This window comes from Gavia stellata, unplaced genomic scaffold, assembly GCF_030936135.1.
Source record: "Gavia stellata isolate bGavSte3 unplaced genomic scaffold, bGavSte3.hap2 HAP2_SCAFFOLD_44, whole genome shotgun sequence".
Classification (NCBI taxonomy): domain Eukaryota; kingdom Metazoa; phylum Chordata; class Aves; order Gaviiformes; family Gaviidae; genus Gavia; species Gavia stellata.
The window spans coordinates 1,214,828-1,238,734 of record NW_026777121.1 but is presented as its reverse complement, the minus strand read 5'-3'; the positions used below and the strand labels follow the sequence as shown (position 1 = coordinate 1,238,734).

Below are 23,907 nucleotides of genomic sequence, written 5' to 3'. Positions count from 1 at the left end.
GCCCACGCACATTGGGGGAAGTGTTTAATTTGTACAAAAAAGATGGTCTGCGTTAAGTCTTTGTTTTCTCTTCCCCCGCAGAAGTGCCCCTTTGTCTCGCAAATCTTCATGCTCACACAACTTTTAACTTTCCTCTTCCACAAGACAAAAACTTTAAATGCTACAGTTTTATTTACACATCCACATCTAAAAAAACTCTTAAAAAATTACAAACCATCTAGAAAATATTCTGGCAGTGTTTACAAATTAATTCTATTGGACAAAACTGCTAGGTAACTAAAGTGTGAGTTGAGAACATACGTCAACTTAAATACCACTGCTGAATGATCTATGCCCACATTTGTACATACAAACACACACTTAACACTGTTTTACAGTTCTTTATGTGTTGCCCTTCATACATTTGTTACATTCCAAAACTCACACAGTCATACAGTTTTCTTATTAGTACTGGGACTGCTTGCCTTTTCATGTGTGAGCTTTCATAGCAGCAACTCAACGGTACCAGAAAACCTGCATACACAATATTCTACTACAGTACAAATAGTACTAATTTTCTGAGTGTGTCAGACAAGCAGAACAGTAATGGAAACAAAAGGATTATATGGGCATCATCTAATCAACATTACATTAATTTAGCCCAGAACACGGCAACGTATTTTACACGCAAAAAAAAAAAATTACTTAAGACTTCTTAGAATTCCTCTCACGTTCAAAAAATAAATATTGGTACTATACTATACTCCCAAAGATCTTCAAAAAATAAATGCAATTCAGTTGATGTGGTACTTGCAGTTAGATACTTTGGAAAAAAATTAGTTCCATTTTGCTGGCGAAGAGAATTAGAAAAAGCTGTAAGCAGAGGAAGCTAACCCACTGAGATAAATATGATCTATTGAACAAACAAAGCTTGGCATACGTGTTTTCCATAGAGGGAAAAACCCACAGTGCATCTCTAGTAGGCACTTAACACAAAGCCCCACTTAGTACCACAGAAATTTATGTACCAGTTCTAATGCACACTGGGGGCAGTAAAATTGAACTGTGCATCTTCGTTCCAGTTTAAAAAAACAACCAACAAAATCTACTTTCACGCACACACACAAGCATTTTTAAAAATCTGTGATTACTACCAGCAGTGGCAGAACTTTATACTTTTCAATATCTGCAATATACACTACATTTACAGTGTATTTTTTCATTAAAAGCTTTTAAGGACATAAGTATTTGACCTCAGAATGAGACATATACAGAGCTCAAAATGAGCATTATGACAGCAATTTAAACATTCCCACAAGGAGCTGAAGAATCCCATTTCACGCTTTTGCATTACTTCATCTTTACGTTCACTGCAGGGACAATCCATGCTGTGACACTCAAAAGACATGCATTCTCTGCAGAAGGCACGGCCTGAAATACTATTATAAAATTGTTATTTAGGACTAAACCAGTTCATTGAGCCCTCCTCCGTAAGCCCCCTTGTCAGGGGAAGCAGAGACTGGGGGAGTGTGAAGACAAAACATTTACGGTCGCCTGCTTGCGCTTGCTGACTCACAAGGCACTGGAGCTCAGGGGCAAGGAGAAGGCCTTGCTGTAAAAGCCTTCCCTTGTTCTTTATAGTATTTCAGGGAGTACTTAATTAAAAGATCAGCACTGTTCGAGAGCCTAGTTTATTTAATAATGCTATTTTATAGTAAGTAGGGGACAACTCGGAATGATGGCAGGTTTGTTCATTCCGTTAAAACCACGATTTAGATACGGACAGCATTTAAGACAATCAGCTGTTAGAAATTCATCCACCAATGAAGGAAGCTTCTCTAAATCGTAAGCATCAAAGAGGTCACTGATGCCTTCTTCATCCCCAAGGCTCAGCAAATAATCTTCCTGAAGCAGAGGAGGCAGCAAATTCACAAAGGGTCCTTCAAAGTTTGGGGGAATTTGGTCCTCGGTCTGCTGGAGAAGGTTGGCTGGAGAAGCCAACGGAGAGATTGTTGCCATATTTACTGAGCAGTCACCTTGTCCTGAGTTAGCAGAAGCCGCTTCTGGAAGAGGAGGGAGAGAAAAAAATAAAGATGACCTGTTTAATCTCATTAGAAATACTAGACACTGATCAAACAAAGTAACCACTGCGTAAAGGGCCTTTCATAAAGGATCATTTCAACAAAAAATGGCCTCCATATAATTTCTAGCTTGTTTTTGATATGTTACAAAGGGCTGCTCAAAAATAGGCGTGTTGCTATCCCCTCTGACTTTTCTACTAAAAAATTATTTTACAAGGTTTAAACAACTACTGGGGGAAAAAAACCAAATCAAGCGTAGTGAGAGATGCCCATTTTTCGGTACAACTCATAGTCAAAGTGAAAACTGTCTGGGCAACAGACGCCATCAGTGACACTGCGTAGCTGCATGTACCCTTACACAGAGATTTCTGCCTCTGGCGTTGAGGCGAATCGTTGCTGCTCCCGTCTTGAAAACGCAAAAGGAACAAAACTGTTTGTTTCTTCAGTCTTGCACAAACTTAGTTCCCATAGTTCGATCGGATATGCAAATATGAAACTTATTTTTCTTCTGCATCAGTTGTTTAAACATATTTCCCCCTCTCTCAACCAGACAGGCAGAGTGGAAAACGGATACCTTAGCTTTTCGCTTCCTAGAAAAATAAAGCCAAAAAATCAGAGCTGGATATCTGAAGTTTAAAATGAAATCTTGAATGAGAGCACGAAGGAAGGCCGTTAGTATCACAAAGAAATATTTTTACCTTTGGAAATGGTTTTGGAAATATTTCCCTTGTGGTCCTGACTATAGGCTTTCATTGGACTGAGGGCATCGTTTTCCTCTGGGCACAGGTAAACTTCAATAGGTCCTTGAGTACTAGAGAAACGTATCAATGCACGCTGCTAACAAAAGAAACCTCAGTAAGGTGTTACACCAATGAACACGACAGAACATTGATGACGCCAAGTAAATTCTTGTTGGGGTGCGAGTGGTGGAATACATCGTTTACAAATCAAAAGAACCTGAAATCCCCCATGGATTTTTTTGAAGATGTGAAAGGCTTGGCTGATGTCTCTTGTAGACTGGAGAGAACATAAAAGCTTTTCCCCCTGTCTGTAGGAGAGACACCGCAGAAGCCCACCGTTCTATGTGTTGTATCATAACCAGAGAGGTATGAAGGATTGAACTCCTAACATTTTCTTACAACCATAATAACCTGGAGTGCTCTGATGTCATGGGACTATGGGATGCAAGTCACAGGGTTTGTTACTATTCATAACATTATTGGATGTATTTGTGTAAATGTTTCTGCTTTTAAACAATGCCAAAACATCCTTCTCGCTCATCCAAAAACCTTCAGCACTAATTCCCACTGATCTCAAGTAGGTGTATGTAAGTCCCCCTGTTTATCAGGGAAGTTTTTCAAATAACAAAAGAAGAAAAAAGATGCCATTTTCTTCACCCAAACTTGTTGATGTAAGTCTTTCTGCCCCCTCAAGGCAGCAGCTCTAATTTTGATGGTGTTTCTGAATAACAGGAACTCCTAATTAATCTCAAGAAATAATCTCTTCTTAACTTTCACACACTGATGCAGTACAAGAAGATGACATATATAGACAGAAAACCTGCAAAGTTGCTCGTGGTCTTATGAAAGAAAATGATAAACGACTCCAGTTAAAAATAAACCTGCTCCAGCTGTATTACATTAATAGTTTTAAAAAGCAGGAGTACGGGCATGATATACCTCTTTGCAGACTTCTTTCAAACACATTTTATTGTGCCCTTTGACAAAAAATTCCTCGTGTTATTTGCGTTCTGACAGTTACACAGCGTAGGAGACAGCATTTACAAATACAGAGAGCAACAACCGAACAGGGATACCCCAGGGCACAGAAAACAGTGAAGAGTACTCAGGGCAACGCTATAGATAGTTAGAAAAAAGGAGATGGGAAGAGCAGGAGTTGGGGAAGGTACTGTTGAGTGACTGAGGTGTGCAAAAAAAGACACTGAGATGTAACTGCAAATGAGAGAAAGAAATAGGACTTGTACTGCCTGAAGCTGAAAATTAAATGAGTAAGTTGGGTATAGGGGATAAGGGAGGTCTAGGCGCTAGTTTTAATGATTGTGTGCATCTCCCTCTACCCGCCTGTTTTCACTGAATTAAAAAATCAAAGCGTAATGCCTAGAGGAAAGAAACAGGAAAGCAAGCAACGATAACAGTATAGATTTATGGATACTGATAAAAGACATCCCTTCCTCACTGCAGCAAAATGATTTATTCTTCCGAAACCTGCACCTAGGTTCAAAGGGGAAATGAAGGACAAAGGCAGGGGAAAAAAAGGATGGAAACCGTAATGGGCCTAAGCAAGTAGAGAATAATCTTAGGGAAAGAAGCGACAGGGAATCCGGAGTCTGGTCCTGCCCGCCCGGCAGCAGCCGGCCCTGGGTGCGGTGGAACCAGCCCGGCGGTAGGGATGCAGGAGTAACACAGAGGTATGAAGGCAGCACGGGGCTTTCTGGGGTTTAGCCCTATGTCTCATTGCTCCCTGAGAGAAGAAATCAGGTACATTTTTGAATCTCTAAAGCAGTGGCTCGTGCAAATTATTCGCCTTTGCACAACATACTCGGGTCTGTCATAACAACCGGGAATTGTAAAGCAGCGCACTTTTGCCCCCAAGAGAGAAAATCCCAGGAGCAGCTGAACCATGTGGTTCATAAACCATGAGAGGAATGAAGAAAAGTAAAGCTACTCCCTGAGGAGATCTTCAAAGAAAAGCCACCTGAAGCATTTTTTTCTGCGACTGTGACATCAGCTAAGGGAAGGGAGAAGCAGCTGAGCTACCCTAGACATCTGCCTGAGGTAAGGAAAAGAAACAGAGTGAGGATGAAAGAATGAGAGCCAGACATCTCATATACAAAAGCTGGCACTCAGAGAGAGAGAGACTGTGGCTTAAGTAGCAAGGGGCAACAGAAAAGGGACACAGATCACTTTTGTATGGCAAAAGAGAATAACCTGTAAATAGTGTGGATTCCTCTGAAGGAATGCTGGAATTGAGAGAAAAGGAACGAATAATGATCACTTTGTATAAAACGGTTTTTAAGATTCCCCTTCCTTTTTAAAAAAAAAACACTTCCAAAGTTCATAAGACGGATGAATATAGGACTGTATGCCAATTATAATCCAACCTGGGCATCAGTTACCACAGTAAGACTCAACACACTTGCTCCATCTATAGAAAAATGATCTATAACCTGGCAGGAAAAGCCAGGTTCTCCTTACCTCCACTGGGTCAGGCACTTCAAGTCTTGTTTCTGGAGGAGCTTTCACAACTATAACAGTTTGGTCTTTAAGGCCACTAATTTTTCGAGTATCTTGATACGTCACATAAGCTAATGTAATCACGGTTAAGGAATTTTCCAACCCAGTTGATAATATATTCAGACTATTAGAAGAGGCATAATTCTTTCAATTATTCGTCCATTTTCTCATGGCTACGTTGCTTTCAGCCCAAAGTTTTCTGTTCTCTACACTGGAATCACAATTGCAGTGAAACGGTGTGAGAATTTCCCTTTGATCTAACAGCTGGGGCCACTACTGAGTGACAAAAGGGATTCTCCATGCCGAGTCCTCTCTCTTCTCCTTTCCACGCGTAAAGCTACTTAAGCTAAAGCTCAACAACCCGCAATTACTCGCAGACTGTGCGAAGCAAAATTTTTTTACATGCTTGCTGTGAAATGGCAAAGAACTGGATATCACAGAAAAAATGTAAAGAAATTTACAGATGCGCATACACAATATATTTTTGAAGTCATCGATAAAATGATAATGTCCATTTTCATTTGAGGCTTTTTTGGTAAACATTTATATATTCAGATATTTATTTATTCATTTGTATTATATGAAATTATTTCAAAAAACTACTTAAACAACTACTTTGAACAACTTGACAGTGCAGAAAGTTGGTTTCTGCATAAGCACGGAATGAATCTGAACATTCTGCTGTTCAACATGAATTTGTCCAAATCAACGTGAGCGTTTTGGTGGGTTTTGGCACGGTGGTGCCTCACTTACTGACCTGCGTAACCGAGGTGTCACAGAGCTTTTGGTCGCAAACTGTGAAACGGCCGCGATCACAGGCAAGCGCTTCCAGGTCTTTGGTTTCGTCATCCGTGAGGTATCTAGCACAGTATTTATGCCATAGAAATAAAGAGCCTAATTTATTATTCTACCTTCGGGGGGTGTAAATGTGAACAATTTTGGTAAATGTCTGCTGTTACCATACAGTAAGACAAACTGCCCAAGCTCAAAACGCCAAGTCCAACCATCACCCCAACACCACCATGCCTACTAAACCATGTCCCGCAATGCCACGTCCACACGTTCCTTGAACGCCTCCAGTGATGGTGACTCCACCACCTCCCTGGGCAGACTGTTCCAGTGCTACCCCACTCTCTAAGTAAAGAAATTTTTCCTAATATCCAGCCTAAACCTTCCCTGGTGCAACTTGAGGCCATTTCCTCTTGTCCTGTCGCTAGTCACTTGGGCGAAGAGACCAACACCCCCCTCACTGCAACCCCCTTTCAGGTAGTTTTTAAAGAGCGATAAGGTCTCCCCTGAGCCTCCTCTTCTCCAGGCTGAACAACCCCAGCTCCCTCAGCCGCTCCTCACAAGACTTGTGCTCCCGAACCCTCACCAGCATCGTCGCCCTTCTCTGGACATGCTCCAGCACCTCAATGTCCTTCTTGTAGTGAGGGGCCCAAAACTGAACACAGCATTCGAGGTGCGGCCTCACCAGCGCCGAGTCCAGGGGCACGATCACCTCCCTACTCCTGCTGGCCACACTGTTTCTGATACCTGTAGCATTGCATGGGGTTGTTGTGACCCAAGTGCAGGACCTGGCACTTGGCCTTGTTGAACCTCATACAATGTGCCTCGGCCCATCAATCCAGCCTGTCCAGATCCCTCTGCAGAGCCTTCCTACCCTCCAGCAGATCAACACTCCCACCCAGCTTGGTGTCGTCTGCAAACTTGCTGAGGGAGCACTCAATCCCCTCGTCCAGATCATCGATAAAGATATTAGACAAGACCGGTCCCAAAACTGAGCCCTGGGGCACTCCGCTTGTGACCAGCCGCCAACTGGATTTCGCTCCATTCACCACAACATTCTGGGCTTGGCCATCCAGCCAGTTTTTTACCCAGCGAAGAGTGCACCTGTCTGAGCCATGACTTGCCTGCTTCTCCAGGAGAATACTGTGGGAGACAGTGTCGAAGGCTTTACTGAAGTCCAGGTAGACAACATCGACAGCCTTTCCCTCATCCACGAGGCGGGTCACCTGGTCATAGAAGGAGAGCAGGTTGGCCAAGCAGGACCTGCCTCTCATGAACCTGTGCTGGCTGGGCCTGATCCCTTGCTTGTCCTGCACGTGCCCTGTGAGCGCCCTCAGGATGAGCCTCTCCATAATCTTCCCCGGCACTGAGGTCACGCTGACAGGCCTGTAGCTCCCCGGATCCTCCTTCCGGCCCTTCTTGTAGATGGGTGTCACATTGGCAAGCCTCTCACACCTGACTTGGACCAAACGCAAAGCAACAGGTCAGGGGGCTAAACAACAGGTCAGCTCTCAGGCAAATGGCTTTTATTGAGGCTTCTACCACTCCTTTAGTAAGGTTTACTAAGGTTGGCAAAGGCAGAGTACAAATTACAGCAACAGTGGCTGCCACTGTATGAACAACGGAAAGGGTTGCATGGTTTTCAAATAGAACGACAATCTTCATTGCTGTAGCTCAAAGCTGGGCATATCCCAAAACATTCAAGGTAGCGATCAGTTACTCTCTGATTCTATTTAGGAGGAGGAGGAGGAAGCACACAGTCAGGGCAGAAACGCTGTTTTGGCACTATCTAATCACAAGGGAAAAGAAAACCATTTTCAAAAGCAGAAACTTCGCCTTCAGAGATGGAGCAAAGGAAGAGGCTTCCCAGCTCCCTGAGTCTTCAGCAGGTCACCTCACGTCAGACCTCAGTGAGGCGAGCGAACGACCATACTGGGATGCGCTCGGATTCGTCCCCAGGTGTCACACATCCACATTCCTTCCTCAATAACCACTAGTATTATCAGTAACCTTAGAGCCACAGAAGGATTTGGGGAATACGCTCTCCTACATCCAAAAGCACGAGGCCAAGACGCTGCTAATGCTGATCCCTCCTCGCCCATCCCCAAGGGAGCCATCAACTGCAGGGCAGGGATCTCTACCACCGCAAACAGCGCTAGAAAAACAGAGAAGTATAATGCTCGGTTTTGCTTTGCTCTAAATCTCTTTGTGGATGAAGGCAGTGCGGACCCTACTCCCTATGCCACTCGGTGGTCTTGCTTTCATACGCATTTTGAGATGCAAGCACAACCAAAAGACAGTATTTACATCGTTCACATTACTTTTTACTGACGCTCCTGTAGTTATTTCCTATCCTTCAAAACAGAGAATAAGTCCACCTTATTAGATGCTCTTTAAAAACTACTGACCATTAAAAGTAATAAAAGTTTTCAGCATTTTCAGCATTTAATAAAATGCTCTCTTCTGTTGCCAGCAGGTGGGAAATCTAGTGAAAATGAGAACTGGTTACTTACAAGGGGTATTAGCAGCCAAAAGACCAGAAACCTTATGAACCTTACGCAATTGAGCATTGCTATTCCATTAAATAATTAAGTCTGAAATAGACATTTTGAGAGCTCATAAAACCTTTATCTGTGATATTCCACTATAGATTCTCTAACCAGAGGAATCTAAACATTTGTTGCAAGTTTCAGACTAAACTGACTCCCAACTTTATTTTCCTCTCTGTGTCTGGAATTTATATACGCAGCAGTTTAATGTAAAAATAAAAAAAAATATTAAGTAAGGAGTACACACACACACAAGTCTTCGTTACCTTAGCAAAGACTTTGTCTGCATGCCTTTAAAATTTCTGCACACATAAAAATGGGGTTTGCTCTGGGCTCAAAAGAATCGAAAGAGCACAGGTTTTGGATGTTGTCACTCATTAATCAGCTAAATTCTTGGTTCTGCTCTATGTGACCATGGATGTTAATGGGCTCCTTCATACACCACCTTTTTCTCCATTTTTTTGTTTTTGACATTCCAGAAGCATTACAGGTGCAAGTGGCTTAAGTAACTTTTATATAGAACTACATTAAAACCCATTATCCAACTTCTGGAAATTTCTGATGTTTCATATCATATTACTTAGTGGAATTCTCTTTGTGTTACAGAGCACAGCAAGACTGACCACCGCTGAGGTTTCGAAAAAAAGGATATCTCTGATTCCCCGAGTCCTCTGTTAGCAGCTTGAGGTCCAGGGTGCAGCTTTGGATCAGCTCATCCAGTTTCTTCTCTTCCTGAGTCAGTTCGGTCACCTCCTTCGTGAGGCCTTGACACTGGGCCAGCATGCCACCATCCTCCGACAGACGGCAGCCCCTACGGATACAGAGGGGGAAGACGCCCTTTCAGCATTTGTAAAACTTGACCCTGTGCTATGGCAAAGGGAAGAGGCAGCCTTTTACAGTGCAGATCAAGTCCTCATCTCCTTCTCCCTAAACCTGCCCATAGTGAGTCAACATCAACTACGCTTCCCAGAAAAAGCATCTTTTTATCATGCCAACACATTTTGGAATTACCACCAAGAGGGAAAAGCCAAATATTTCTAAGCTCTTCCAAAATCTTGCTTCTAGCTCACCTCTCCTCTAACCACACCCTGAAAAAGGCTGAGGATGGCAGTAGGTAGAGATGTGTACCTAGAATATACGCCGCCTGCAAAAGCAAATGACTTAATGCAGTATTCAGACAAAATGCTGGTTTCTAGTTTCCCTGACAAATGCTGTTTATACACTGAAAACCTGTCTAACAGAAAAAGAAAGCTTTATCCTGATAGAAGGCATTTTGGATGATTGCTTGGAGCAAAGTGTTAGAATGGAAGGTGGGAGAAGAAAAATACTGCTGCTCTGTGACAGTGAAATCAGCCAGCAGGAAAGGAAAAGGATAATGAATACTCACATCCATTGTATGTTGGTTTTGGATTTTTTTTTAATGAGATGGATGCCTTCCAGTCCATTGGTGATATCGTAAATCCTCCTTTTTTGCACCTTGAGGACCTCTGCCGCTCTGTTCAAATCTAAGACCCCATCAGGAGATTGGCTCAGCAACTGAATGAACTTCTTTGTTAGAAGGGCAAGTGATGTATCATACCAAGTCTTTTCTGAAGGAGATTTTGGAGCTTGGCAAGAAAAGAGAAAAAAAACCAAAACAGATAAATCAGTTCTCTCATTTTGGTTCCGAAAGCAGCATCCAGAAATGAAAGGATACATATTACAGATATTTCTTTCATTTTTACTACAGAAATCTCTCAAACCTCTGCATTAAGACACAACTTACCACTGGGTATTTATTTGTATTTCAAGCTGCACTTTTCCAAAAGTCACAGGTACATGAGCAAATACATACATTTTTTAAAATGCAAATCTTTCCATTAGTCTGATGGATACATATATGCAATATTCTACTTAGGTTTTCACTATGTGAATTCTTAAGAGTATTTTTAGTATCTATTTGTTCTGGCAGCAATACCAAAAATTCCCCTATGACTCTCCTCCATCAGGCTGATAGCCAGCTTTCATCAGGGTTTGATTTTCCCCTCTTGTAAAACAAGTGTTTCACATGCAATTAAGCAGGACTTGGGTGTACTTCAGTGGGTGAACACAACGACAGATTCCATCAGCGCCAGACTCCACGGCACGGGGTACAGAAAACTCAAGTGAATTAGAGGAGATTGACGCAAGACACAATTTATAATCATCATTTCCCCATAACCAAACAATGCTCAAACTGGGCAAGGGGATCCACTTCTTTTAAATTAGAAGTCAGCAAACGGCTTGGATCTTACTAGACAACGCGCTCTTTTCACGCACAAATGTAGCAATAGATGAGCTTTTAAGAGTTTAAATATGGAGATGAGAATAATTTCTAATTCTAAATGTTTGAGGACTTTGTGTCAAGGGAAATGAGCCAGCCATTATTAGAAGTCTGCTGGGCTGGTACATCTCAAACCTTTCATTTGCTTCAAGTATTACGCAGGATGGATCTTAGGCTGATCTGGTGGTCATTTTCATGTTTTCAAGGTTCAGGTCCCCCACTTGATTGCAGAAGTCAGTCAAAACTGAAATCCTACCCAAAAGTGAACCTTTAGGCTACCCTGAAACATTTTGAAGGATATGATGGCTTTTCAGTGAAAACCAATTCATTGCCTCTTTGCAAAGAGAACCTGCTGTATCTCATTCTTTGGTAGCTTCAGGGCTTGTCTGCATGGGGAACTGGAGGAAAATTCGTATCAATTAGGCGACATTCTGGATTTAGACCAGCATGATTTTTGTTTGTTTGTTTTAATTTGGGGTTTGGAAAAGAATGAGAGGGTCAGAGTGAGAAGGGCAAGAGGCTACTTGACCCCCAGCTAAACGGGGATGTGCTCCTGGTCATGCAGCAAGGGGGTTCTCTGTACGGCCTTAGCAACACTGCAGCAGCATCCTATGCACTGAATGGTACTGAACTTCTGCGAGAACGCACTTCGATTTAAACCGGACTTCATTTAGCTTAACGAAGTTTAGTTTAATGAAGACAACTGTGCTTGTTTAACTTGTCCGCATTAAGTTCGTCTCTTCAGCTAATTTCACTTTTCCCATCTGCCTCAGCAGAAACAAGACTTAGACTGGTGAGGAGGGACAAGTACCCCTCCACACCTCTTGCTCTCCCATCACTACCACTGCTGCCCCAGTCCTCCTCTTTCCCCATTCCCCTCCCTCTGCAAGCCTATCTCTCCTGCTGAAATCCCCCAAACAAGATGGCAAGGCTACACCCCCAGCGCCTGTTGCAAGAAACCTACTGCCCGAGGCAACGCAGGCGTGCAAAAATGAAGACTTGCAGCAACTAAGCAGCGGCAGTAATAATCTAGTCGTACCGCAGGGAGAGAAGGCAGCTCACAAAAAGCAGGCAGCGTGCAATGCTGCTGGGGCACAGCTACCGCTCTTTGCAAATCCCTGCCGGGGGGAATAAGCCCTGCCCATCAGCTGCTGTAACTCCAGCGACGAAGGAGGCGGCTGGCCCGATTAGCCCTGCCTAATAACTGTGCGTTTGAGCCCGTCGCAGTATCTTGATTCCTCAGCATCTACCTCTCCTAAGCATCCCCCGCTTCGTGTCCTTGGGTGAAGAGGAGGCCCTGGATGGCGAGGCTGCAGGCTGCCCGGCGGGCGGAGGGACAGACCTGGCAGCCAGGAGCCTCTGCGGCCTCTCAGCGGCTCTGCACCAACCGATCGACGCACGCCGCAAACCCGTTGCGTGCTGCTGGCTGCGGGGGCGAGGATGTTGCACACACATCCGGGCGAGGACAGTAATAAACACGCGTCTTTAGCTAGGTAACGCAGCCTGTCGTGCTGGTTCACACTGATCTCAAGCTAGTAAAATCAAAAACTCTGTGCCATACAGCGTGTTACCAGTTCCCTTACTTGTTGGACTACCTGGACTTCTTGTCGCAGCTCTTCCTTTCCCCTTTGGAGTCTTTAGTCCTTCAGCCAGATACTGGTGGCCACTTTCTCCTAGCTCCAGCCTTCGTTTCGCCTGTTAAAAAAAAACCCAAACAAATAGTAATTTTTTTTTAATTGATGGGTTGTTAAGAAGTGTATTTCGCTTCACCAAAGACAATATTGGGGTTACAGGAAAGGCGGACAGCAGTGAACTTTTCGCAGCAAAGTTCTGTATCAGTACAGGTTCATACCCCATATTCATCACAAGTGAATCTGAATATTTATGGGAACCCAAAGGCAGGCTTCAATGTTTCACTCTCAGAGGCTAGGTTGATGGTTTTGTTTGGAAAATTTAGCAATTTTTTTTAATTTGAAAAGCTGAGTGACAGTTGTATGACCTGCTTCAGTCCAGTCTGGACCTTTTCAAATACATATGAAAAATGTCTACCTCCACTTGAGTTGAGAACGTTTCGGTTAAGAAAACCAAAGACAAACGCTCAAGCACACAGGTATGCACCCGGAAACCTACATTTCTTCTGAAAAACTCCTTACGTCCATTGAAGTTTGGGCACAGGTAGTATAAGTGCAAGGGGAAGGAAAAATGTAACTTGAAAGGATGGCTTTGAGAGGACGAGTAACTTCCATTACTGTAAGCTTTCCATCAACAACATATGAGACGTAACATCAAGAGCAGCATTGGACAACTGTTCTCCTCTGCTCGTCAAGAATTCTTGTCCTCATTGAAAGCACAACCACTACATTTATTTCATATTAACTAGCACGTTTGCATTAAAGCTGCCTACATAAAAGCAAGGCAGAGCAAAAGTAGTATCAGAAAGATGATGCCTGAAAATCAGCTAAATGTTGCATTCAGCTCAATGGAAAGCTGTGTACACCTTGAATAATAAAAATCATGGATGACACTGTTAAACTGTGCAACACACAAACTGCAACCAAAACCACCACCAATATGAATTTTGTTCCTAGACAGAACCACAATCTACTATCTTTGGAAACAATTCTATACCCTGCCGTGCTACTCGGGTTACTGAAACTAAACCTATCCTAACAATAGGAAGGACATTACCTGGGAAGACACAGGAAAAAGAAGACAAAGAAGTTTTATGTCTAATGAAGTTTAGCCAAATAACTGTTTCCCAAGAATGTTGTTTATTCAATTAGGTAGAATAATTCAGAGTATTTTATTTGCTTGCTCTTTAGACTTGCCCCAAAGGGTTGGATCATATTCAGCTCCTCAGTGAGCCAAGATAAAATAATACATTCCGCCATGGAGTTGTAGACAGATATTTCCATATTGTGGATTTAGCTTGTGTGTTTTACTTAGGGTCTGTGACCAAGAGAAGGCTCTAAATAAATTAATTTATATGCGTTATTTATGGATAGCTCGCTAACATCTTTGTACTGGACTCCGTTTGCAAACCTCAAACTTATTAAAAGGCAAGTTAAAGCACATGAAACGTGTACAAGCCCTCGGTGTAATAGCATGTACAGAGTGCTCAAGCCACTCTTCTCTATATTTTGTGCGAAGGGGCAAGGCACTAATTCCTCGGTGACAGAGCAAAACTGAACTAACTGCATCCTTCTAACCAGCGCAGGCACCGGGCTCCGGGCAGCCCATGGGTGGCAGCTTCTCACGGCGCACAACACCTCTGCTCCGCTCCCCGAGGCATCGGCTCCGCCATCCAAGGACACAGATTTTAAAAAGGTCGGCTGTTAACAAAAACGTCCAGCTAATATGTTTAGCCAACGTAATTGGATTAAATTACGATTACAGCTATTCCAGACGGAGAAATACATTTCACACTTTTTTTAAAGTAAGTGTTTTTCCACCCTGAACACTGTAAGAGCAAAGGCAGGAGGGGTGAAAAGGGAACAATCCAGGGCATGGGAAGACTAGGCCAAAGGGATACAAGTAAAGATAAAAGAGAATCTCAAAACCAGGTGTGAGAAGGAGGGGAAATGCTAAAGACTTAAAATCCAGAGATTTGCAGCGGCTCTCTCCATCAGAAGAGAAACTCCGGTTTGGACTACACATCAACACTTTTTGTCTCAACTTGTTTGCAAGACACAACCCAACGGTATTTCACCCCTGCTTTTGTCGTTAAACACTTACAACTTTCTCCCGTGAACTTCAAATAATCAGGTTTGGTAGTGAGAGAAGACAAGCAGCGCCCTTCAGCTGCGCGCAGCTGCCCAAGCCTGTCCGAGTGTGTCGGGCTGTTACAAACAACCCGCTCTCGCCGGTCTCACCGGCACGCCGTAGCTACGGGCAGCGCCCGACTAGCGAGCGCCTTCTGCAAAAATACCGAACGGCAGAGACAGCACTACAGGATAGTTATTTTGTAGGGCACAAAGCATATGGAAAACCTGAGAGAGAGATACAGGGCAAAATATTTTAGAAGAGTTTAAAAGAGCTTGGTGAAGTTACCGAGAGGCGATTTTAGCAAACCCCCGGGGATGTTTAATTTCTGGCCAGATGCTACAGGTCACTCAGCAAGTGCCTTCTTCCCCTTCCTGTTTTACAAACTTCATAACAAGATGCAGGATTGAAGTGGCATATTCTCTCAATTTCTTCTTCCCCGACTTACAGACCAAAGATTTTCTAGTGCCTTTTTCTTTGCACTGGAGATCCTGGCTGACTCACAGTTTCTCCCTCCCAACTCCAACATTGTTCATAGTGCTTTCTGATATCAGGCTTCCATTGAGAAGTCTCAAGATCTGTGTTCAGCAATCAGCAGAATCGGTAACCCTTTTAAAAAAAAAAATCTTGATTTGCCTAACTTATTTCTGCTGCAGGACTATATTAATTATTTGCAGTATATGTACAAATTTTGTATTGTCTTGACTTACATTGTTTGATCAAGCATAGCATGCAGAATCTCTGACACGGTACGTGGGACCTGCTAAGAACTAGCAAGCCAAAGGACACCAGCACTAAGCGTCCCAACGATAGGGAAAGATAGAAAGCGTAGGGACTAAGAACTCAGCAACATGAAACTTGAGTGCAATAACTGGAAGTCAGGTTCCTCAGGGGGATTGTGAAAGGATCATAAAGCACATGGGGCACTGAGACAGTAAAGCCACAAATCTCTACCTCCAGCAAGAGCCGTAAAAGTAACAGGAAAGCATCCTATTGATCCGGACCAGACACCTTACTAACCCCTTGGCCGAGACCTAAAATGTTTGGCATCAACTGTTTTGAGTTCATTTTCTCTTTCAATACTACAAACAACTGCTGGTCTAAATACAACTATGGATCCACTGTGCAGTGCAGACCACTAAAACCAGGGGGCCCCTCGACTCCTATGTAGTTATGCTCTTTTAGGTTCAAGCCCCTTCTAAAAAAAAAAAACAAAAAAAAACCCCGAAACCCAGGTAGCTACCACAATTAACATCAGAGGCAAATCCACAAGAATGTCTTCATAAGAACACTTGTGTCTATAGGAAAATAGAACCTACTAGGATAAGGATAATATGTCTAAATACCAGGTGTATTCGTTAGGAAGTATCTTCTTTCCATTCTTTCCATTCACTTGTTTTTGACCTTGTGTTTCAAGATGTTCTCTAACATTTCCCCCCTTTGAGACTTCTGGATATACTTTTTAATTCCCATAAGCCTCAATCTCCCTTTACTTAGGTTCCACCACTTAGACAGCAGGTGGTGGCATTTGTCACTTTTCTAACTGGGCCTTGTCACACATTCTCCAATTTATCCCATCTTCTTACAACCTGGTGTCGCATTAAAGGGCAAGGCGATTTGGAAGAAAATAAACCCCCGTGCGTTCCAGCTTGTCCTCAGGTATCAGAGGGGCTGGGGGCAGCTAGGCTTAGATTCCGAGTGATGCCCTACTCTCTGTGTTACAAGTCCGGGCGTGTTCAACGTGTTGAACAGACTACTGGCAAATAGACTTTTCCGAACTACCGCAGCAAAATGGATACCGGTATCTTTTAGTAATGTTAGAAACTTTTTCAGACCTCAGTCAAGTGGGAAAGTAGAAGGAATGAATCAAAGCCTAAAAAGACAGATAAGTAAAATTTGCCAAGTGGACAGATTCTTTACCCTTAGCTTTGCTACGGATGTTACAAATCTGTAATATAAAAACTCATCTACACAGTGTATGTAGGTGAGCAGGCACTTCTTTATTGCAGCACTGGACGCCCAGGGGATCGCTCCACCTAGTGTGCGTGCTTAGTTTCTCTGCTACAAAAGTTGTATACAATCAAAGTATACATATTCATCATATTTCCAAGAAACAATTAACATATTCATACAATTTCCGAGAACTCATTAGTATGTGTAAATGCTCGTGACGCATGCGCCTTCAGGTACACAGGTGGTCGTCTAAGGTCCTCTGGTGGTCGTCCATAGCCTTCCTCATGGTGTCCTCTAGTTGAACCCAATCTTTGTGCATGCTTAGCTTGGTTGCAAAATTCTATTCTTGGAATCTTCTTAAGTTTTCCTCGGTTTACTGACCAGGCCTACAATTTATCATTCTCTTGACAAGCAAATTCTACCTATTCACAATGCTACATTGTTCAACAGTTAGTTTCTGATTGAATCACAGATAAATCATACCTGGTTACCTTCATACAGAATATATAATGTAATTTTTAGTAATCGGTCTCTGGATTATACTATTCTATCAATATCCATACTTAAATTAATCAATGGTTATTTCTATTAATAGCTATTGATTGGCATTCTTGATATTTGAATCAAGATGGGAAAGCTAAGGAATTTTCCAAGCAGCATCACTGGTGCATATCAGGTCACATTGTCACGGGACTCAAACAAGACTTTTCTATTCGATTCTTCATCGTTCCATCTCATTACTGTTAGTTCCTTAGTATGGAACAGCGACTCCCTGGTGAGGTTCCTATGGTTATTGTTTCTAACTTAAGAATCCTAACTTATGCCTTTGTATTTTATTATTTTATTTATTAATCAAATTTAAATTTTCTATATGATCATATTTTGATTACTTTAAAAAAATCAGAGTATTTACAACACGTATGCATATCCAGCTTAGAACTAAAGCAAAGGTTAGTCCTTTTGAGATCATATACAGTAAACCTCGTCAGGGGACAGAAACAGGAGTTAATCCTGAAATCGTAGGGAAACATTACCTGAAAGAATATGTTATCTCTCTGGGAAAGTTTCTGTTCTTTCTCCACAGGTGTGTCACTGTGAGCGCACCACTGCCTCTGGACGTGCCTGTGTGTCAATACCAACCTGGAGCCTGGGTGTATCTGAGGACATGATCAGACGAGAAAAGAGAAGAGCCGTTGAAAGAGAAGTGGAAAGGACCTCTCCAGATTTTACTCACCACCTATACTGCTGTCAAGCTTGAAGGACTTACTCCGTTGATACATTACAGCAGGATCAAGCCAGCCACATCACCAAAATGGACTGTCAAACAAGAGGGACCTTAACGTTTAAAATTAACTCGGGAATCATGAAGTTGTGGGTTATATCTCTTGCAGCGATGTCAGGAAGCGCAGAGGTCTATAAAGACGAAGAGGTCCCAATTCTAACTTTGATACAAGGGTTTGGCAGAATGCCTAATCTTACCAGTGTCACAGCATGTATCTCAGTCTCTCATTCACCTAGTCATCCCATCCCATGGGGTATTATACCAATAAACTCATCTTTACTAGAGGAATATGATAACATCACAGGAGCCTTTAAAGGGCCTAATGTTTCCTACTATTTGGACAAAGACAACAAGTGTAGACAAAGAGGCGTTGCATTAAAGGGCAAGGCGATTTGGAAGAAAATAACCCCCCGTGCGTTCCAGCTTGTCCTCAGGTATCAGAGGGGCTGGGGGCAGCTAGGCTTAGATTCTGAGTGATGCCCTACTCTTTGTGTTACAAGTCCGGTCGCGTTCAATGTGTTGAACTCTCACGATTACGCATACACTCGTAACACCATACACTTTCAGTCTAGTCGCGTTCCATGAACTAGCACGGCCACACTTAAGGGATTTGGTGGCATTCAGTGAGAACTGTCACGGCTAGATTAACGAATAGTGCAGTTTATTGAAGCAACAGATACACAAGTTCTTTTGGGCTGCCGGTGATAAAATTACTGCCTGCAAAGCATGTGCAAATACCAAGAATATGAGCACTATAGCCTGGCGACAAACGCGTTAAGTTATAAAGCAACTCTATAGAGACTTCTAAGTTGCCCGGGGAAGCACTCGGTGTAACCAAGTGTTCGAACCTTACCCAAAGGCGTCCCTGTGGGGGGGAAGAGAGGCTCTGATCCCAGGTGTCAGAGGCGGTCTGCCTGGTATCTTCCCTGGCATCCCTCCTCTCTTAAGCCATTTTTATATTATCTGTCCTTACAGGTGGAGCTTGAGTGACTCTAGTCATACATACCTCTCTTGCAATTGGTGTAAAAGTTTCTCGTTCTGCTTTTAAAGGTATAGACTGAGAAAAATCCAGAGCGCAAGCTCAGCGAGGGGTGGTCGCACCTGGGAGGTGGGTAGCTTTGGGATGGAGGTGTGGTGTTTTGGTATTATAATGAGATTATAATGAGCAAAGTTCACCCAAAGATAGTATTTTGACAAAAAATGACAGACTGTTGGCTCGGGGTGGTAAATATGCAGCTCAGGGTAGGAAATATGCGGCTTGTCAGTTCCATAGGACCTTCCAGTTCCCGTCTTATCCCAGAGCCTGGCGGCGGTGTCTCCACTCCACTCCACCCTCTGTGCAGTTTCTCTTAGAGTCAGCACACCAAACTCCCCTGGTGTTGCCAACATCCAAGGTTGCCTAGGGAGCTTCTGTGGGATGGATTCCTTGCACATTCGCCACACTCACCCTGAAGATTTCTTCAGTGCTGTACCTTCAATATAAATTTAATTTCTAAGTTACTTCAAGAGGTAGTGATGTTTTACAGGAATAATATATGGAAGTGGTAAGAAAATCTAACTACTTCAAAAGAGGGGATTGATACCAAAGATTTAAACAATTTAGCTGTAAGACAAACCCTTTTGGATAAACCTTATCAGAAAGGGAAGTTACCAAACCTTAAACTGTGATCATCTATGCCCTAACTACATTGCTGAATTGATATAATGATAACACCAGAACACAGACTGAACTCATGTCTCAACTACTGTAAAGGTCCTGGATCTACTATGCATGAGTTAACCAACTCCTCTGTCAGAGTTTGACAACAAGAAGAAGAGAACCATTTCAACAGGACTCTTAAAGGCTGTATTATTGCATAATCAAGTTAAAATTGAAATATTATCTATTTCTGTTTCTTTTCCAGGTTGTAAGAAGATGGGATAGATTTGAGAATGTGTGAAAAGGCCTAATTAGAAAAGTGACAAATGCCACCACCTTCTGTCTAAGTGGTGGAACCTAAGTAAAGGGAGATTGAGACTTATGGTGTCATGTTAAAGGAATGCAGTTTCGAAATTTGTCTGTCAGAGTCCCAGGACTTTCACTGACCCATTTATCAGAGCCCCAGCAAGAGGACTTGCACTGAGCAGATGCACAAAAATTGAAATTAGTTATTTTATTGAAAGAGACAGAAACAGATTCGAGATTGCCGTTGATAAATTCACTAACTACAACAGTGCTACTAATTAAGGGTAATATTGCTAGCAGACTTGATAGTAATACAAGAACCCGGGGATAACTGTCACCCAGAGGGTGAGAGGCGCAGCGCTTATGTTGAAACAAGGTTTAAAAGTAAGAAAGAAAAATGTAGAGAAGACACTTTGTAACAACTGCACCGGGTACTTAGACATATTAGAGATAAAGACTGTCTCCACTGACTCTCTGCTGATAAAGATTGTCTTCACTGACTCTCTGCTAACCAGCAATAATGATTAGCGCAAGGACGAATCGTAGAAAAATAGAATGGACTGACAAAATAGTGCCCTAGAGTTAACTTGTCTCATTATAATCTCATTTTAATACTAAAAAACACACCTCCTAGCTAGAGAAGCCCCAACGCAATTTATCCCCCTCCTCTCTGAGCATGCGTGGTGAATTAAAAGAGAACTGTAACTTTAAGATGAAGTAAGAAAAGTATTAACCAATAGTTAATTACGGGTAGCACCAGTAGGCGTAACTAACTTTGTTAACTGTTTCAAATACCTGTCATGATTTTAACCCTGTGTGCAAGCTTTGTGGAGAAATCCCCTTGCACCCGGCGCCGCAATAAACGTGCCTGCTTTATAACTGTGTGAGTTGTGAAGTTCGTTTCCGCGTGTCACACCTGGTTGCCTCAGCTGGGCCCTGAGGCCCAAGTGCGCACTATCAAGCGGCTACTGGTTCACGAGCACTACAGTAACATCACGCAGAGGAACGACATTGCCCTGCTGGAACTGGACCAGCCTGTGCAGTGCAGCTACTCCATCCAGCTTGCCTGTGTGCCCGACGCCTCGCTGAGAGTGTCAGAGCTGACAACCTGCTACGCCAGCGGCTGGGGTTCCACGACTGCAAGATGTGAGTTCCCAAAAAGTACTCGTGTCCTGAGCGCAAGCTTGGCACGCAGGGGAGACGGGTTGGGCTTCCTGAGAGCAGAGGCGAAAGCCAGAGTCAGGCTGCGGGGACGCATGCCTCTAGAGAGATGGGCCTGAGCCATTCCCCAAAGGGAGGCACACGGGGACCACCGGTACAGTGCCTTCAAGGTGCAAAGCCAAGCCCTAGGGAAGGGCTTCACCCACACAGGGGAGGAGAAATGGCAACGAGCTGCCTGGTGTTAATTCTTCTCTGTGCTCGCAGCTGGAGGATCAACTGATGTCCTGCAGGAGGCCAAGGTCCGCCTCATTGATGTCAACCTCTGTAACAGCAGCGGGTGGTACAGAGGGGCCATCCACACCCACAACCTGTGTGCTGGCTACGCGCAGGGTGGCATCGACACCTGCCAGGTAGGAGCGTGCTACGAGTCAAGCCCCAGCAGCACAGGCAGCCCTCTCACAACCGTCCCACGCAGACCCCAGCGCGTGCTTTGCCTGGCAAGTCACCCTCCCACCGCTGGGTCCCCACCGCTGCTGGGGCTCACCTCCCCTTCCCCACCTGCAGCTCCTTGCCCAGTGCCCCCCTTGCCCCAGAGGCCTGCGACTCTGCCCACAAAGCCCATCCAGTGCTCTTGGCAGCACGCAGCTCCACATCCCAAGCCTGGAGCATGTGCGTTCCACACATGAAGGATCGCTGTGCAGAGATGAGAGAGAGCCCTACCTTACAGGCCCACCACCCCCTCCCACACAAGCTCCTGTAGGCCCCGGCACCTGAGCGGGGCCTTTCTGTGCCGCAGAGCACAGCTCTGGCAGGTGCTGTGAGAGAGAAGGAGCCAGCCGTAGTGCTGACGGAGGCCACCCAACAACACCTTTGTCCTCTCTCCTCCGCTGCAGGGCGACAGCGGTGGTCCTCTCGTCTGCAAAGATAACAATGCAGACTACTTCTGGCTCGTTGGAGTCACCAGCTGGGGGAAAGGCTGCGCGAGAGCAAGACGGCCCGGAGTCTACACCTCCACGCAGCACTTTTACGACTGGATCCTGGCACAGATGGGACTGCGCCCAGCAGTATCGGCTACTCCAACGCCACAGCCAGGCTTCACCTCAAGCCCCTTTCAGAGGCCAAGACCGAGACCAACGCAATCGGGCACGTTTACACCCTGCCCATTTCCACTCCAGAGGCTGGTGCAATTCTTTACTCGGGTGCAGGAGCTCCTGCAGTTCCTAAGGGGGACAAAGGCCTGAGCAGCAGGATGGACAGGATCCAACGCAGCCAGCAGCGTACCACCGCCATTCCCTTGGCAGTGCTGAAGGGCTGAAGCTGACTCAGTTCTTCCAATAAAATTGCCAATTTTCACAGCTAACCATGCTTCAGTCCGATTCAGTCTCCTGGGCAAGGCAAGGACTTCCACGCCCGGCGCCTGCAAAACGAGGCCGCAGGCAGTCAAGTAGGGCACAAAGGGAAAGAGCCACTCAAAAGGGCTGAAACCGTGCCTGGTCAGAGAGGAGGGTTCTCAGAGCCAGCGTGAGATGAGAAGACTGGCACACTGTGGCTAGAACGAGGATAGGGAAAAAATGATGGGACATGCAGACGACTTTGGGGGTGTGCATTAAGGCACACAAGCTGCCGACTAGGGCCTGGCGTAAGCCTTAGCTCACTGAACGGCCTGTGCGAAACTCCTGAGCGTGACAAGAGAAATTGCTGACCGTAGCGAACAGACTGAGCAGCTGACAGGAGTTACAGTGCCATGAGGAAGAGCCAGATTTCACGGGTAGTTGAGGGGGATTGGTGTGAGAGGTGGCCCCACTTCACAGATAACTGAAGGGAGAGTTGGGCTCATTTTGGGGAGAGGAATCTGGCAGGGCCAGCAGTACCCAGGAAACCCCATCAGTAATGCCGTGGAAGTCCAAGGTGACCTAGCTAAGAGCACCTGCAACACCAAATCCGTTCACAGATGTAGCAAACCTGGGAGCAAGGGGGGAAAAAGAAGCAAGGGGCTAGGTCCCTTGTTTGGGAGGAGACAAGGGCAGAGAAAGAGGCATTGAGGAAGATGAGGGGGATGTATAAGCACGGAAAATGGAGGGAAGGGGGTGGGGGTGGGGAATCAAGGAGCTAGGCGCACATAAGCCAACTTGTTTGCTTCTTTGACTCAGCCCAGCGCCTAATCCCCACAGTCCGCCCTACCTTCTTTCTGAGAGCGCTCCCAAATCCTTTTCTGTGTGGCCTCACTCTGTACCCAGTGAGGGGGGGTGGGGGTGGGTCCAGGGGCCTGGCTGCTAGCAATGGCAGAAGGGAACTCTGGTCACAGGGACCCAGCGGTTGGAGACACCAAGTGTCTAGGGCCAGCTACTGGTGGGAGCACTGGCTGCGCGGGCAAGTCGCTCTCGAGCTTGAAGCTGGGCTAGTTCATGAGCAAGAGGAGATACAGAGCTGGAAAGACCCAAGGTCTGTGCCAACCACTGGGTAAGTAGTTTGACATCCAGCCACGGATATTAGTTGAACTTACTTCCCTTGCTAATATTTAAGGCACTGGGAGAAGGCTGGGATGTGCCACTGCTTTCTAGCAGCCTCCAGCTCGACATTCCTTGTGCCTAAGGCGTGCCAGGGCACTCGCCCCCTCCCTAGGGCTGCTTTCCCCTTTCCATTATGAAGCAGGAGGCAGGGAACTGCTGGGCTGCTGCAGCACATGGCTCCGCTCCCTCTGACCCCTCTCTCCCCCTGCCTTCCCGGCACATCACCATGTGGCACGTGGTGATCGGGGCCACCCGGTTGCCTCAGCTGGGCCCCGAGGCCCAAGTGTGCAATATCAAGCAGCTACTGGTTCACGAGCACTACAGTAACATCACGCAGAGG

The 23,907-nt window shown here is 44.8% G+C and overlaps 1 protein-coding gene across 1 annotated transcript; it reads right to left on the bottom strand.

Annotated features, from left to right (window-relative positions):
* Positions 1-1,683: 1,683 nt before the first annotated feature.
* LOC132321711 (transcription factor E2F3-like) lies at positions 1,684-22,347 on the bottom strand. Its single transcript, XM_059835155.1, has 8 exons — positions 22,339-22,347; positions 19,927-19,947; positions 12,538-12,649; positions 10,040-10,241; positions 9,305-9,463; positions 5,276-5,390; positions 2,759-2,894; positions 1,684-2,042 (listed from the first exon to the last, which is right to left on the bottom strand). The coding sequence occupies exons 1-8, from the start codon at positions 22,345-22,347 to the stop codon at positions 1,684-1,686; spliced, it is 1,113 nt and encodes a 370-aa protein (XP_059691138.1).
* Between the last annotated feature and the right edge of the window lie 1,560 nt (positions 22,348-23,907).